General features: G+C 43.9%; 1 protein-coding gene across 15 annotated transcripts in view; it reads left to right on the top strand.

Annotated features, from left to right (window-relative positions):
* LOC140735009 (ankyrin-1-like) overlaps positions 1–14,408 on the top strand; it is a 454,172-nt gene that overhangs the window by 303,393 nt on the left and 136,371 nt on the right. For 14 of the 15 annotated variants that reach the window (XM_073059891.1, XM_073059868.1, XM_073059847.1 and 11 more), the window contains 4 exons: positions 967–1,065; positions 2,608–2,706; positions 4,579–4,677; positions 11,457–11,654. In XM_073059891.1, the coding sequence (XP_072915992.1) occupies positions 967–1,065; positions 2,608–2,706; positions 4,579–4,677; positions 11,457–11,654 (495 nt within the window). The remainder of the gene's footprint in view (positions 1–966; positions 1,066–2,607; positions 2,707–4,578; positions 4,678–11,456; positions 11,655–14,408) is intronic. The other variant, XM_073059867.1, reaches the window with a different exon arrangement.

The raw sequence follows: 14,408 nt of genomic DNA, 5'->3' as shown, positions 1-14,408 counted from the left end.
ATGCTGTTTGCTTTATGGATGCAGCGTGTAGTGTAAATGTCCATGATGGCGGGAAGAGAGACCCCAATGATCTTCTCAGCTGACCTCACTATCCGCTGCAGGGTCTTGCGATCCGAGATGGTGCAATTTCAGAACCAGGCAGTGATGCAGCTGCTCAGGATGCTCTCAATACACAACCCCTGTAGAATGTGATGAGGATGGGGGGTGGGAGATGGACTTTCTTAAGCCTTTGCAGAAGGTAGAGACACTGTGGTCACACTGTTTGTGTGTGTGGGGGGAGGGGGAGGGATGCACGTTAGTGCATCACTCGAGGGAATCTTCCAGTTGCTTTTCTCCTGGTCCTGGCCTGAGTATCCATTCACAGGTCCAACATTCTGCTTGAGCTGATTGTGCCTGGCCCACTTCTGGGGTTATATCCATGCCTGTGGACCTCCTGAGAAGGAGCACACGGTGTCCACGGGTGCACTTGGGTTTTTCCGTAATAGCTGGGCTCTTCATGGGCTTGAGTGTGTACTGGATACAGGCAACACACACAAAATGCTGGAGGAACTCAGCAGGCCAGGCAGCATCTATGGAAAAGAGTAAACAGTCAATATTTTTGGCCTAAACACTTCTTCAGGACCGGATGAAGGGGCTCAGCTTAAAGCGCCAACTGTTTACTCTTTTCTATAGATGCTGTCTGACCTGCTGAGTTCCTCCAGCATTTTGTGTGTGCTGCTTTGGATTTCTAGCATCTGCAGAATTTCTCCTCTTTGTATATTGGATACAGTCGGCTGTGTTGTAATTTGAGGCTATTGACTGTAAAGGTTGTGAACGATGGAATACTGAAACATTGTGATGCTGCCGTTACCTAACAAACCTCCTTTGAAAAAGGAAAATAAAATAAGTATCACATTGTTCCCTCATGTCTGTGTATAATGAGCTGAGTTGCCTTCGCTAACGTGCCGGTCCCTTTCCCTTTCCTAGAATGGCTTCACCCCACTGCATATTGCATGCAAGAAGAATCATATCAGGGTGATGGACCTGCTCCTGAAACATGGAGCATCGCTGGAGGCTGTAACTGAGGTAAGCGAATGTGATATTAGCACAATTCCATCTGTAAAAATCACCAGGTAATGCAGAAACCATTTATAACAGTTGCCCTTTACGAAGAAAGAGGATTATCCTGTCTTGAATTAATGGTTGACAAAGCAGGTTGGAAGGAGAGCACTGGCCTGAAATTAGAGTCACCAAGACATAAGGTGCCCCCTGAAGGAAAGTTTTGAGCCTCTGCACCTTATTCGTATTCTCCTCAGAAATTCTGCCCCTCATGCCAGAGGAACTCAGCTGGTCGGGCAGCAGCAATGCATGTTGCTCAAAGATTTCCAGAATTTGGACAAAAGATTCCTTTTGTCCAAAATTCTGCAGCTGTCAGAAATCAAAATCCTGGAAAGACTCAGCAGGTCAGGCAGTGTCCGTGGAGAGAGAAAGAGAGTGAATGTTTCCGGTCATAGACCCTTTATCAGTTCTGATAATCTGGGATGTTAATTCTGTTTTACTTTCCACAGCTACTGCCTGACCTGCTGAGTATCTGCAACAATTACTGGTTAAAAATTCAAAGTACCTTTATTATCAAAGTATGTAGGGTACTGTGTAGAAGTCTGAGGCACATATGTACTCTATATAGCCAGGGTGCCTAAGACTTTTGCACAGTACTATCTTTGTCAGTGTGAAGGGGAGAGTGAGGTTGTAAATGTGGTGGGAGCAAAGGATGTTGGGAATGGCAAGAGTGGAGTGCCATGGGAGGGGGTTTCAGACTGTGACAGAGAAGGAGTGGCAGGTGGCAGCAGGCAAGGCCATTTGGAGAAACTCAGCAGGCCAGGCACCACCTATGGAAAAGAGTAAACGGTCAACATTTCAGGCCGAGACCCTTCATCTCATGTTTGTGTTCTTTACAGATTGTCTCTCTGGTGCTTCCTGCTCCCTTCCCCTTTTCACAACCGTGATTCCACTCTCCATATGTCAAGAAGTGTGTCTTTCTTGTGGGTGCTCATAGACTACTGCGATGTTCACTTCTTTGCAGGCATTCGCAGTAGAACAAAGAGTTACAATAGAGTCAACGAAAAATTACTCACTAGCAAAGAATCAATGTGCAAAAGAAGATGCACTGTGCAGAAAAGGAAAATCAATCAATCAATAAATGGATAGATAGATAAATAATTAATGCTGAGAACATGAGTTGTAGAGTACTTGAAAGTGAGTCGATGGGTTGTGGAATCAGTTCAGGGTTGAGGTGAGTGAGATTATCCATGCTGATTCAGGAGTCTGATGGTTGAAGGATAACAACTGTTCCTGAACCTGCTGGTGTGGGTACTGATATTGTGGTTGAAGAGCAAGGATCAGCTTTAGAGGACAAAAAAATAAGGCCAGACAGTAAGTCACAACCTTGCCAGCACTGTAGTATAAAGTGTGAAGTGACCATGTGATGCCCCATTAGACAAGACGTGAGCTATTTTAACCCTAGATCATCAAACTTGACTTGGTAAAAGAAAATCATACCTCTGAGTGCATCCAATGGCCTTCTGTGATTTGTAATTGGTGTTCTCTGTCTGTATGCTTGTATTCCAGTCAGGGCTGACACCACTCCATGTCGCTGCCTTCATGGGAAACCTGAATATTGTCACCAAGTTACTACAGCATGGAGCCTCTCCTAACGTATCCAACGTGGTGAGTGGTTGGACTGATGCCCATTGGAGTTTAGAAAGATGAGGGGCGATACTGTTGAGTCATAAGAGATTCTCAATGGGATTTCTGGGGTCAACAGTGACAGTTTTTCATACGTTTTTGGAGTAAGGAGTCGCCATTCAAGATGGAAGTAAGGAGGAACAATTTGAATCTTTGAAATCTTCTATCCCAGAGAGCTGTGGGGACGGGGAGTGGTGCGAGAGACACTGACCGTTGGAAGCTTCCTGATATTCCCATCAAACGTAGTTTGCTGCCCATTCTTTAACCACAATGAATTCTGTCTACAGAGGAGGTTCACAAGAATAATCTCTGGAATGAAAGGGTTAATATATCAGGCGTGTTTGGTGGCGCTACTGGAGCTTGGTAGAATGAGGAGGATATCTTACTGAAATTCATCGAATGTCGAAAGGATTGAGTGGATTTGGAGAGGGTATGTCACATACTGGGGGAGTTTAGGACCAAAGGGCACAGCCTCAAATTAGAAGGACGTCCCTATATAACAGAGATGGAGAGGAATTACTTTAGCCAGAGGGTGGTGAATCTGTGCAATTGGTTGCCGTGGATGGCTGTGGAGGCCAAATCACTGGGTATATTTAAAGCAGAAGTTTGTAGGCTCTTGATTAGTAAGGGTGTCAAAGGTTATGAGGAGAAGGTAGAAGAATGAGTTGACAGGAAAAATAAATCAGCCATGATGGAACGGCAGAGAGGACTCAATGGGCTGAATGGCCTAATTTTGCTCTGATGTTTTATGGTCGTATGGTCTTTGACTCAGAATCACAGATTGTGACCAAGGGAGATCTTTCTGTTATCCCACCAGATACACAAGTGGATAGGTTTCAGACTGGGCTCTGATAGTGTGGCAAGGAGTTATTTGAAGATCTGCAGAAATTTCCCTAACCAAATCCCTCTATATTATCCAAAATATTCTCAAAAAACAAGTAAAAAAAAAAGACACATTTGGATTTCTTCACCTCTTAACTATCTCAATATACAATGTTCATATCAGAAATATCAGAAACAGAAGGTCACAGGGTTAAGGAGAGGGGAGGGCATCTAAGTGCATCTGTGAGAATTTTTTTTTAGACAGAGTGGCTGATATCTGAAGCTCAGTGAAAAAGGAGGTGGTAGAGTTGGATATACTGTATAATCACTGTGTTTAAGATGCATTTAGACAAGCATGTGTAGGCAGGGGATAGATGGAGACAGTCTTGGTGCAGCAAATGGGATTAGTGTAAATGTCAGAATGGGTATGGTGGGCTGAAGGGCTTGTGTCTGTGTTGTATGGCTTTATGATTTTAATGCATAAGTCTCTTGGGTTTTAACAAAACACATGGCTACTTCCTCCTATTAAAAGTCCAGTTGGTTCAGGTGAGCGTATTTTTAACCTCCCTCTGCTTCACCTGCACCTTTCAGGCTTTGCTTTAAAAGCTCCTGCTTCTTGCTTCTTTGCCGTATCCTTGCTCCAGTCGTTCCACTGAAGCTAGAAGAAACAAGGTGAGCCGCGGTGGTCACAACAGTCTGCGGAGCCGCGGGCTTGGGCCAAATGTGCCGTCGTTTGAATACCGGCCATGAGCCTGTCCACGTTTTCCGATCCCTAACAGAGTCCTCTTGTGAGAGGTCCAACAAGCTGCCTGTTCCTCACGTCATCAGTCAATGGCCAGTTGTCTGTGGCTGATCGTACCCTGCAGGACCACAGAAGGACTGGACGCAAGCCATTTGATTACCAACTAATGCAGGGTAGTGTGGTGCCAAATGCAGAGACTCGCTCAGGCCGCTGCCGGTTCTTGGGTTCTTTCCGAGAGCCGTTTCTTTGGGGTAAATTTTCTGTTTCCTGTTCTGTTTCATTTGCTGCAGAAAGTAGAGACTCCGTTGCACATGGCAGCAAGAGCGGGCCAGACAGAGGTGGCACGGTTTTTACTCCAAAACAAGGCTCAAGTCGATGCCAAAGCCAAAGTGAGTTGGAAGGATGAGATCCACGCCTAGGCACAGGGGGATGTAGGATGGTGTATGTGCGTCTATATATGTGTGGATGCACATATATTGGATGTGTATGTGTATGCATGCACATGTATTGGGTGTGTGTGTGTGTACGCGTGCACGCACATACATTGAGTGTGTGGGTGCGTGCACGCATATATTGTTTGTGTATGTATGTGCATGTGTGCATAGATAACTATTGAGTATCTGCAGTGCTGCATGTATTTGTGCAGGTGTCAGTGCCTGTGAGAGAGACTAAGGGTATCTGAATCTGCAAGTATATCTGAATTATGTAATCAGATATTTAATTAGATGTTTGCATGGCACGTGTATGTGCTTGCATATACCCCATGGAAACATTATTTGGTGCACCTGCACACCTGCTCATTAATGCAAATGGCTAATCAGCCAATCATGTGGCAGCAACTCAGTGCTGAAAAGCGTGCAGACACGGTCACGAGGTTCAGCTGTTCTTCAGACCAAACATCAGACTGAGCAAGAAATGTGACCAAGTGGCTTTGACCGTGGAATGATTGTTGGTGCCAGATGGGGTGGTTTGAGTACCTCAGAAGCTGCTGATCTCCTGTGACTTGCATGCGCAACAGTTTCTACAGTTTATAGGGAATGGTGCGATAAACGTGATAAAGCCTCCATGAGCTGTGGGCGAAAATGCCTTGTTAATGAGAGGTGTCAGAGGAGAAATGCCAGACTGGTTCAAAATGACAGGAAGGTGACAGTAACTCAGATAACCACACATTTCAACAGTGTCTCTGAATGCAGAACATGACAAACTTTGAAGTGACTGGTCTACAGCAGAAGATTATAGACATACACTCAGTGGCCACTTTATTAGGTAAAGGAGCAAACTAATAAAGTGGCCAGTGTGTGTATGTAAATGTGGGGAGGGATATCTGGGAAAAGTAAGGACAGGGAGAGCTAGGTAACCAACCAGGTTGAAGAATCATTAATGAACACATCTACAGTACTTCACGAAAGTCTTAGGCACATATGTACAGCTAGGGTGCTTAAGCCGTTTGCACAATACTGTATTTGTCAAAGTGGAGCAGAGAGCAAGTTTGTAAATCTGGCGTGAGCAAAGAATGTTGGAGTGTGGGACCAGTGGCAGAGAAGAAGTGTCGGGCGTGGGCACAGACACAGCCAGCCCTGAGACACCAGGCAAGGTAATTTGATTCTAAACAATTGATTTATTGATCTTCACAGAAGGTCTCTCTAAATTCCTCCCCTCTCCCATTCCCTTTTCCCAACCATGATTCCCCTCTCGTTGGCCCTCTTCCCACTCTCAGTCCAAAATAGAGACCCGTATCAGAATCAGGTTTATCATCACTCACAAATGTCATGAATTTTTCTTACAGCAGCAGTACAGTGCAATACATAAAATTACTACAGTACTGTACAAAAGTCTCTAGCTCCCTAACGATATATAGGTGCACCGTCTTTTGCACAGTACTGTCTACTCTTCTGATATTTGCCTTCACACAGGCATTCACATGAGCACTTTGAAGCAGCATTCACAAGAAAAGCAGGCAGGATGGTAGCATAGTACCAGTAACCTGGGTTCAATTCCTGCCGCTGCCTGTAAGGAGCTTGTATGTTCTCCCTATGACCGCATGGGTTTCCTCCAGGTGTACCGGTTTCCTTCCACAGTCCAAAGATATACTGGTCAGTAGGTTAATTGGTCATTGTCAATTGCCCCGTGATTAGACTAGGATTAAATGGGGGATTGCTGGGCAGCATGGCTTGAAGGTCTGGAAGGGCCTTTTTCCACACTGCGTCTCCATATATAGTTAAATTACTGCAGTACTATGCAAAAGTCTTAGGCACCCTAGCTATATATTACATATATATATGTATCTATATATATATATGTGCCTAAGTATTATATGTGCAGGATCATGCACATGTGTGTATCATGAAAAGACTAGGTGTGCAAGTATATGTACAAATGTTGGTGCAGGGGTGTGTGTGTGTGTGTGTGTGTGTGTGTGTGTGTGTGTGTGTGTGTGTGTGTGTGTGTGTGTGTGTGTGTGTGTGTGTGTGTGTGTGTGTGTGTGTGTGTGTGTGTGTGTGTGTGTGTGTGTGTGTGTGTGTGTGTGTGTGTGTGTGTGTGTGTGTGTGTGTGTGTGTGTGTGTGTTCAGAATATCAGAATATTTGGAACTTTAAGCTGCAATGCCCTCTGTTTCAAATCTCTGTCACTCCTGTGCATTTTTTTTACTTTAAAAGAACTTTTAAGTAAAAAACTTTGTGCTTTTTAAATAATGTTGAGATTACTTACAAGGGTTTTGCTTCAAGACTTTCGCAATATTTTTTGATCATGCGCATTAGCATTTTGTCCTTTTTTTAAATTTCAGTTTCTATGGAAAAGAGCTGAATTATCCCTGCTCATGTCTTCTCTGCCTGCTACTCCGATGGCAGGGAATTGTGTTGTTACAAGAATCACCCCTTGTAATAATGATCAGGGAGGCACAGAGAGAACCTGTAATATCTGATAAGCACCTTTATTGTCTCAACAGAAGAACCCCTAAACTTACACAACCAAATAAATGTGTGCACACCTACTAAGTTTTCCTGACCTTCTATCAACAGTCAAAGACTAGAAAAGATACCAGTTAAAAAGGAGTTTTTGTTGCTGGCCACGTGTTCCTCATAGTCCCATTTTGACTCTCCATGTCCGTGGGGCACCTCACATCCATGATGGCGAATCTCCTGCAGAGTCAATGCCCTCTTGTATGTGAAAATCTATGTTTTAGACTTATTTCTTGCCAATTCAAACATTGCATTCCACTGTCATATCTATTGGTCATACGTCTGACCTTTAACAACCTTTTTATTGGCTCTTTTCCAAGCCAGCATCCATTTATTGCTCTCTTCTCAGCAAGCGACAATCGGTAATTTATGGCTCTGTATTCTAACTTACTAAACAGCTTGAAACACACAGAACAGATACAGACCCCAACAATCAAAAACCTGCATGCTATATCTAACCAAAGAACACCTCACAAATAACTTCTTATTTGGAAGTGATCTCTGGTACAGCTGATTACCTGGAGCATCATTATGTCGACTTGAAAACACCAATCAAGCCAAGTAACTTCATCTTACAAAATGGAGAGATGTCTTCATAAAATAGCAGCCTCTATCTCCTCCCTCATGGCAAGAACAAAGGCAATTGGTCCATCTGCTTCCACAGTCCTTGATTCATTCAAATTCGCTGATGTGCAGACTGTAGTTCTTTTTGACCAACATCTCCCTCCTATTTATCTCAGGATCACTATCCTCTTCTATTCTGTTGACTACTCATAGGTGGCCATGAATCCCCAGCAGGTATGCAACATTTACATTATTCAAAGATAATGGTAACATTTACTTACTGAATTCGTACACTCTGTATACAGACAATCATCTCCTCGGCTTTACAAAACTGCCATCCTCTTCCTTTTGCCCAACTTCAGCCTGTCACCTTCTAAGGTGATATACATTAACAATGCCATTATCATCATACATAAAATTGGTATTACCACAGCATACAATACTATCCTTACCCATGGATGCATTTGAACATTCGATCCCCAATTCCAAAACTTTTCCCAAGAGTCTGAATCATTCGTATTTCATTTGCTTTATCAGCATGTTTTTAATAACTTTTGTATGTTTAGTCCATTGATGGATTATCTCCTTTGCCTCATCAACAACTTGTGTCCAGTCTGCAGTCAAAAAAGGAAGTGGTGTCAATTAGGTAACAACATAGTCCTTGATCTATCGATCCATATCAGTTTATTGGATTGAAAGGTTCTCCTTCCTTGCTATATTTATTGCTGGCTGAGACAAAGCTCGTCCCCCCATAGTCAAATCTAAAGTCAATGCTCCCAACTACAACATTATGACTTCCCAAGGACACTATTTCCATCCCTTGGTATAACTCGTTGTTGCTGTTGCTATGATATGTCTGTCCCACCAATGCATATTGTATGAAAACTCATTATTTACAGGTAAAATAGACAATGAACAATTCTCATAAGTACTGAAACTACAATCTACAAGTTTCGGTCTTGTCATTTCTTCTGGACAAGCCCAGTAGTTTCCCCCTTTGATAACATCTTGATAAATCTATCCCTTTTCCAATACCCTTCCCAACAATTACAGTGTGATGATAGGAAGTTGTGTGAGTTTCCCTTCTATCATTGGGTCCTATAAACATAACCTAAACAAACAGATGGACTGAGAAATGCCCTGCCCATTTATCACACGGTATGAGTTACGCTTAGAACATTGGGCTTGAATTTGCTGTATGCTGTTACAATTGTACATTAATTTAGAACTATTTTTAGTGATAGACCTCTCTGAAAGCTGGGGAAGCCACGTGCAACACTGCACCCTGATTGGGGTGTCAGGGAAAGGAATGGACAGGAAAAGCAAGTTAACCAATCAGATTGAAGAATCATTAGCCAATGACTTTTTCCAAGGGCAGAAATGGCAACTGCAAGGGCGGCATAATTTTAAGAAATTATTGTAAGGAAAACATAAAGGGGAGTCAGAGGAAAGGTTAGCTCAGAGAAAAACAGGGAACAGTCAAATTCAGATCGGTAAAAGACATTGAAAGATAAAACTAAAACAAAATCTAAAAAATGTTTTAAGTATCTAGCTCCAATTGCAAGATGAAATAATGAAATTGAACATACATAATAGAGGATTTCCGATTTTGGATGAGTGGTTAAGACATCAAGCTAATGAGAAACTGGCCAATCCCCAATGGTTATGGCAAGGTTGATTGGTATCCATGCCATAAGGAAACAAACTTCACAAAATTACTGTACTGTGCAAAAGTCTTAGGCACATATATACACTGTAGCTAGGGTGTCTAAGACTTTTACAGAGTGCTGTTTTTGACAACGTGGAACGCAGACCGACTTTGTAAATCTGGCAAGAGCAAAGGATGATGGGAATGCTGAGGGCGGAATGCCAAAGGAAGAGTGTGGGACAGGTGGCAGAGAAGGAGGGCTAGAGGCATGGGGTGGTGTGGGTGCACACACAGCCAGATCTCAAACAACAGGCAAGGTAATTTGGTTCCAAGCAATTGGTTTATTGATCATTACAGAATGTCTCTCTGGTGCTTCCCGCCCCCTCCCCTCTGCCTTCCCCTTTTCCCAACCATGATTCCCCTCTCCCTGCCCCCTTCCCACTCTCAGTCCACAATAGAGACCCATATCAGAATCAGGTTTATCATCACTCACATATGTCATGAATTTTGTTGTTTTTTTCAGCAGCAGTACAGTGCAATACATAAAATTACAACTGTACTGTGCAAAAGTCTTGGGCACTCTAGCTATATATATAAGTGCCTAAGACTTTTGCACAGTGCCATAGATCATGCTTTGTTTTCTTCACCTGCTGCAGTACTCTGCAATATCTAAAATTACTACAGTACTGTGCAAAAGTCTTAGGCACACAAAGTATACAAATGTGCTTTTGCACAGTACTGTAGATAAAGTTAAGTGGCAGGCAAGGATATTGTGGACAGCACTCCCTATGGTCCCAAAGTAACAGTATCTAGTTGTGTTGATCAAATTTCATTTCCTGCATAAAATCTGGTGATTGGTTCATGATAATCACATCGACCGGCACAGAGTAAAAACCTTTGCTTTGCCAGCCACCCATACAGATCGTATCCTAGCTGTCTAGATACACAAGCCAGGACAGTACAATATAAAGAGCAAGCCATTGCCCATGTTGCAAGCTCCCCCTCTCCACACATCTGATGAACCCAAAGGAGCGGCAGAGGCTGATACAGATTGGCATCAGGTGTGTGGCAGGCGTAGCCAGGCAGCGTTGAACTCAACATTAGGCACTTCAGCTCTGGATTTACCCTTGGGGTTCACTCCTGAAGGCCAGGAGCTGGATTTGATTGTTAGAGCCTAGTTAAATCACACGCCATTGGGAGCATTTAATGGGTAATGAGAACTTATCCCCAATACCACCCCCGGTTATAACAGCCTTAAGGAACCTGTAAATTGTGTAGAGTTAGAGCTGCAGAGATAGTGCAGTGCAGGCAGACAACTAAAGTGCAAGATAGATTGTGAGGTCATGTTCATCTTTATGGTACAAGAGATCTGTTTGATAACTAGGTAAGGGCAGGATAGAAGCTGTCCTTAAGCCTACTAGAGACACAAGATTCTGCAGTTGCTGAAAATCTGGATCAACACACACAAAATACTGGAGGAACTCAGCAGGTCAGGCAGCACCTATGGAGGGAAATGACATTCAGTGTTCGGTCTCAGCCTGAAATATTGACTGTTCTTTTTCCTCCATAGATGCTGCCTGATCCACTGAGTTCCTCCAGCATTTAATAGAGAGAAGAGATTCTGCAGATGCTGGAAATCTTGAGCAACACACACGAGATGCTGGAGGAACTACAGGATCAGGTAAAATGCAGGGCCCTATTGAAGGGTCTCGGCCCAGACCGTCGACAGCGTACTCCCTTCTGTAGAAACCTGACTTGCTCAGTTCCTCCAGCATTTTGAGTGTGTTGCTCAAGCATTTGCTGTGTGTGTGTGTGTGTTGATCTTGACCCTAGTGGTGTCTATTCACAAACTTGTATATCTTCTGCCCGATTGTCCAGGGTGGGAGAGGTCTCTGATTATGCTGGCTACTTTTCTGAGATAGCAGGTACCTCTTTCCACAAGTTCTACCATAAAGCCAGTCCAGTCAGCTTCTGTCACCACCTGTCTGCCCCACACAGGATGATCAGACTCCCCTGCACTGTGCCGCTCGCCTGGGCCACCTGGACGTCATCAAGCTTTTGCTGGAGAACGGAGCGTGTCCGAAATCGGCGACTACTGCAGGCCATACACCCCTGCACATCGCCTCGCGGGAGGGGCATGTTGAAGTCGCGGAGGTCTTGCTCGACCACGGAGCCTCACAGACCAGAATGACAAAGGTATGTGGGCAAGTTATCAACCAGTGAATTCAAGCAGGTGAAAAAAGGTGGAATGGACCTCCATTCTGGGTAAAGTTAGTCCTGATTGTGACACAAAGACACACAGCTCTATCTACAGAACTTTATGTATTTATTGAAATACAGCGCGGAATAGGCCTTCCAGCCCTTTGAGCTACACCACCCAGCAGTCCCCCAATTTAATCCTACCCTAATCACAGGATAATTCACAATGATTAATTAATCTACCAACTGGTACGTCTTTGGACTGTGGGAGGAAACCGGAGCACCCAGACGAACCCACGCCGTCACTGGGAGAACGTACAAACTTCCTACCGGAATTGAACCTGGGTCGCCTGTACAATGAAGTGTTGTGCTAACCACCACACTACCATGTCTCTCCAACTTGGAAGCCGACTGCAGCTGGGGCTGTGTTACTGTGTTACAAATGGCTCCTGCCTCCCCGGTCTGAGGAGAAGACCATGGAAAGTACGGGAGCAAGTCCGCCCGCTACTAGACATGGAGGGGCTGAGTCAGATGGAGAAGCCCCTCGAGCTTTGAAAGGGTGCCTCATCTCAGGGTGCCACACGAGTGGCAAGGATGCTGTGGTTTAAAAATACAATGTTAACCCTATTTAATATTGTGACCAAGTGACACTAAGGATGTAAAAAAAATTACTGTGTTTACAGCTTGTGTATTGGTATTGGTTTGTTATTGTCACACGTACTGAGATACAGTGAAAGACTTGCCTTGCTTACTGTTCATACAAATCAAATCATTACACAGTGCATTGAGCTAGAATCAGGTAAAATAATAACAATGATGAATAAAGTGTAATAACAGTGGGCTGGAAATATTAAAGCTCAGAATCAGAATCAGGTTTAATATCACCAGCACACGTTGTGAAATTTGTTAACTTGGTGGCAGCAGTACAATGCAAAACTTTACTTTTACTTTACTTTATTGTCACCAAACAATTGATGCTAGAGCGTACAATCCTCACAGCGATATTTGATTCTGCGCTTCGCGCTCCCTGAAGTACAAATCGAAGTCAATATAATAAAAATTTAAATTATAAATCATAATTAGAAAATAGAAAAGGGGAAGTACGGTAGTGCAAGTCAGGTCCGGATATTTGGAAGGTACGGCCCAGATCCGGGTCAGGATCCGTTCAGCAGTCTTGTCACAGTTGGAAAGAAGCTGTTCCCAAATCTGGCCGTACGAATCTTCAAGCTCCTGAACCTTCTCCCGGAGGGAAGAGGGACAGAAAGTGTGTTGGCTGGGTGGGTCGTGTCCTTGATTATCCTGGCAGCACTTCTCCGACAGCGTGCGGTGTAAAGTGAGTCCAAGGATGGAAGATTGGTTTGTATGATGTGCTGGGCTGTGTTCATGATCTTCTGTGGCTTCTTCCGGTCTTGGACAGGACAACTTCCATACCAGGTTGTGATGCACCTTAGAAGAATGTTTTCTACGCTGCATCTATAAAAATTAGTGAGGGTTTTAGGGGGCAGGCCAAATTTCTTCAGCTTTCTCAGAAAGTAAAGACGCTGGTGGGCCTTCTTGGCAGTGGACTCTGCTTGGTTAGACCAAGTCAGGTAATTTATTATCAATACATGATAATAGAGAAGAAAAAAAACTGTGAATTACTATATATATTACTGTGAATTATTTTATATATAGATAGATAAAATAGTTAAATTAAATCATTTGTGCAAAAAAGAAGAGATCACAAAGTTTTGTTCAAGGGTACAGAGGTGAAGAAGCTGTTTCTGTATCACTGAGTGTGTGTCTTCAGGCTCCTGGACCTCCTTCCTGATGGCAGCAATGAGAACCAGGCATATCCTAGATGATGGGGGTCCTTAATGATGGACGCCGCCTTTTTGAGACACCGCTCCTTGAAGATACTACGGAGGCTGGTGCAGTACAGTAAAATGCAAGATCATAACGAGGTAGATTCTGAGGACAAGAATGCATCATGTTGTGCAAAAGGTCTGTTCAAGAATCTGATAACAGTGGATGGAAGCTGTCCTTAGGACTGGGGATATGTGTTTTCAGGCTTTTGTATCTTCTGCCTGAGGGGAGAGGGGAGAAGAAGAGAGAACATCCAGGGTGTTTGATTATGCTGGTTGGTTTACTGAGGCAGGGAGAAATATGGACAAAGTCCATAGAGGGGAGGCTGGCTCCTGTGATGCGCTGTACTGTCTACAACTCTCTACAGTTTCTTGTGGTAACATGCAGAGCAGTGGTCATACCAAGCCCTTATGCATTCAGACAGAATGGTTTCTATGGTATAGTGATAAAAGCTAGTAAGAGCTGACAGGGACATGCTGAAGTAGAGGTGATGGTGAGCTTTCTTGGATGTACCATAAGTGTGACTGGACCAGGATGTTCACACTTAGGAACTTGAAGCTCTCAACCTTCTCAAGCTCAACACTTTTGATGTAGGCAGGATAATGTGCACCAGAGCACCCCGACATCCTTTCGGAATAAAGTTTTTCTTGAAATAAAGCAAGTGTGGGGCAGGCAGGTCTGAACTCAGCAGTGTGCTCCAAGGGAGTAACTCCCTGTAGGTCTGCTGCCATCCGGTTGAGGAACAGGTAGGATTAGCTGACATGGACAACCAGCTAGCTTCCACAGCAATAACTGGGACATGAGAATGGCACAGGAGCTTAGCAGTTAGCCAAACGCTATTACAGCACAGGCAGGGTTCGATTCCTACCACCGTCTGTAAGGAGTTTGTATATTCTCCCCATATCT

The sequence above is a fragment of the Hemitrygon akajei genome, chromosome 1, assembly GCF_048418815.1.
Source record: "Hemitrygon akajei chromosome 1, sHemAka1.3, whole genome shotgun sequence".
Taxonomy (NCBI): domain Eukaryota; kingdom Metazoa; phylum Chordata; class Chondrichthyes; order Myliobatiformes; family Dasyatidae; genus Hemitrygon; species Hemitrygon akajei.
Note: the sequence above shows the minus strand (reverse complement) of the source record. Positions and strands in the feature narration are given on the sequence as shown.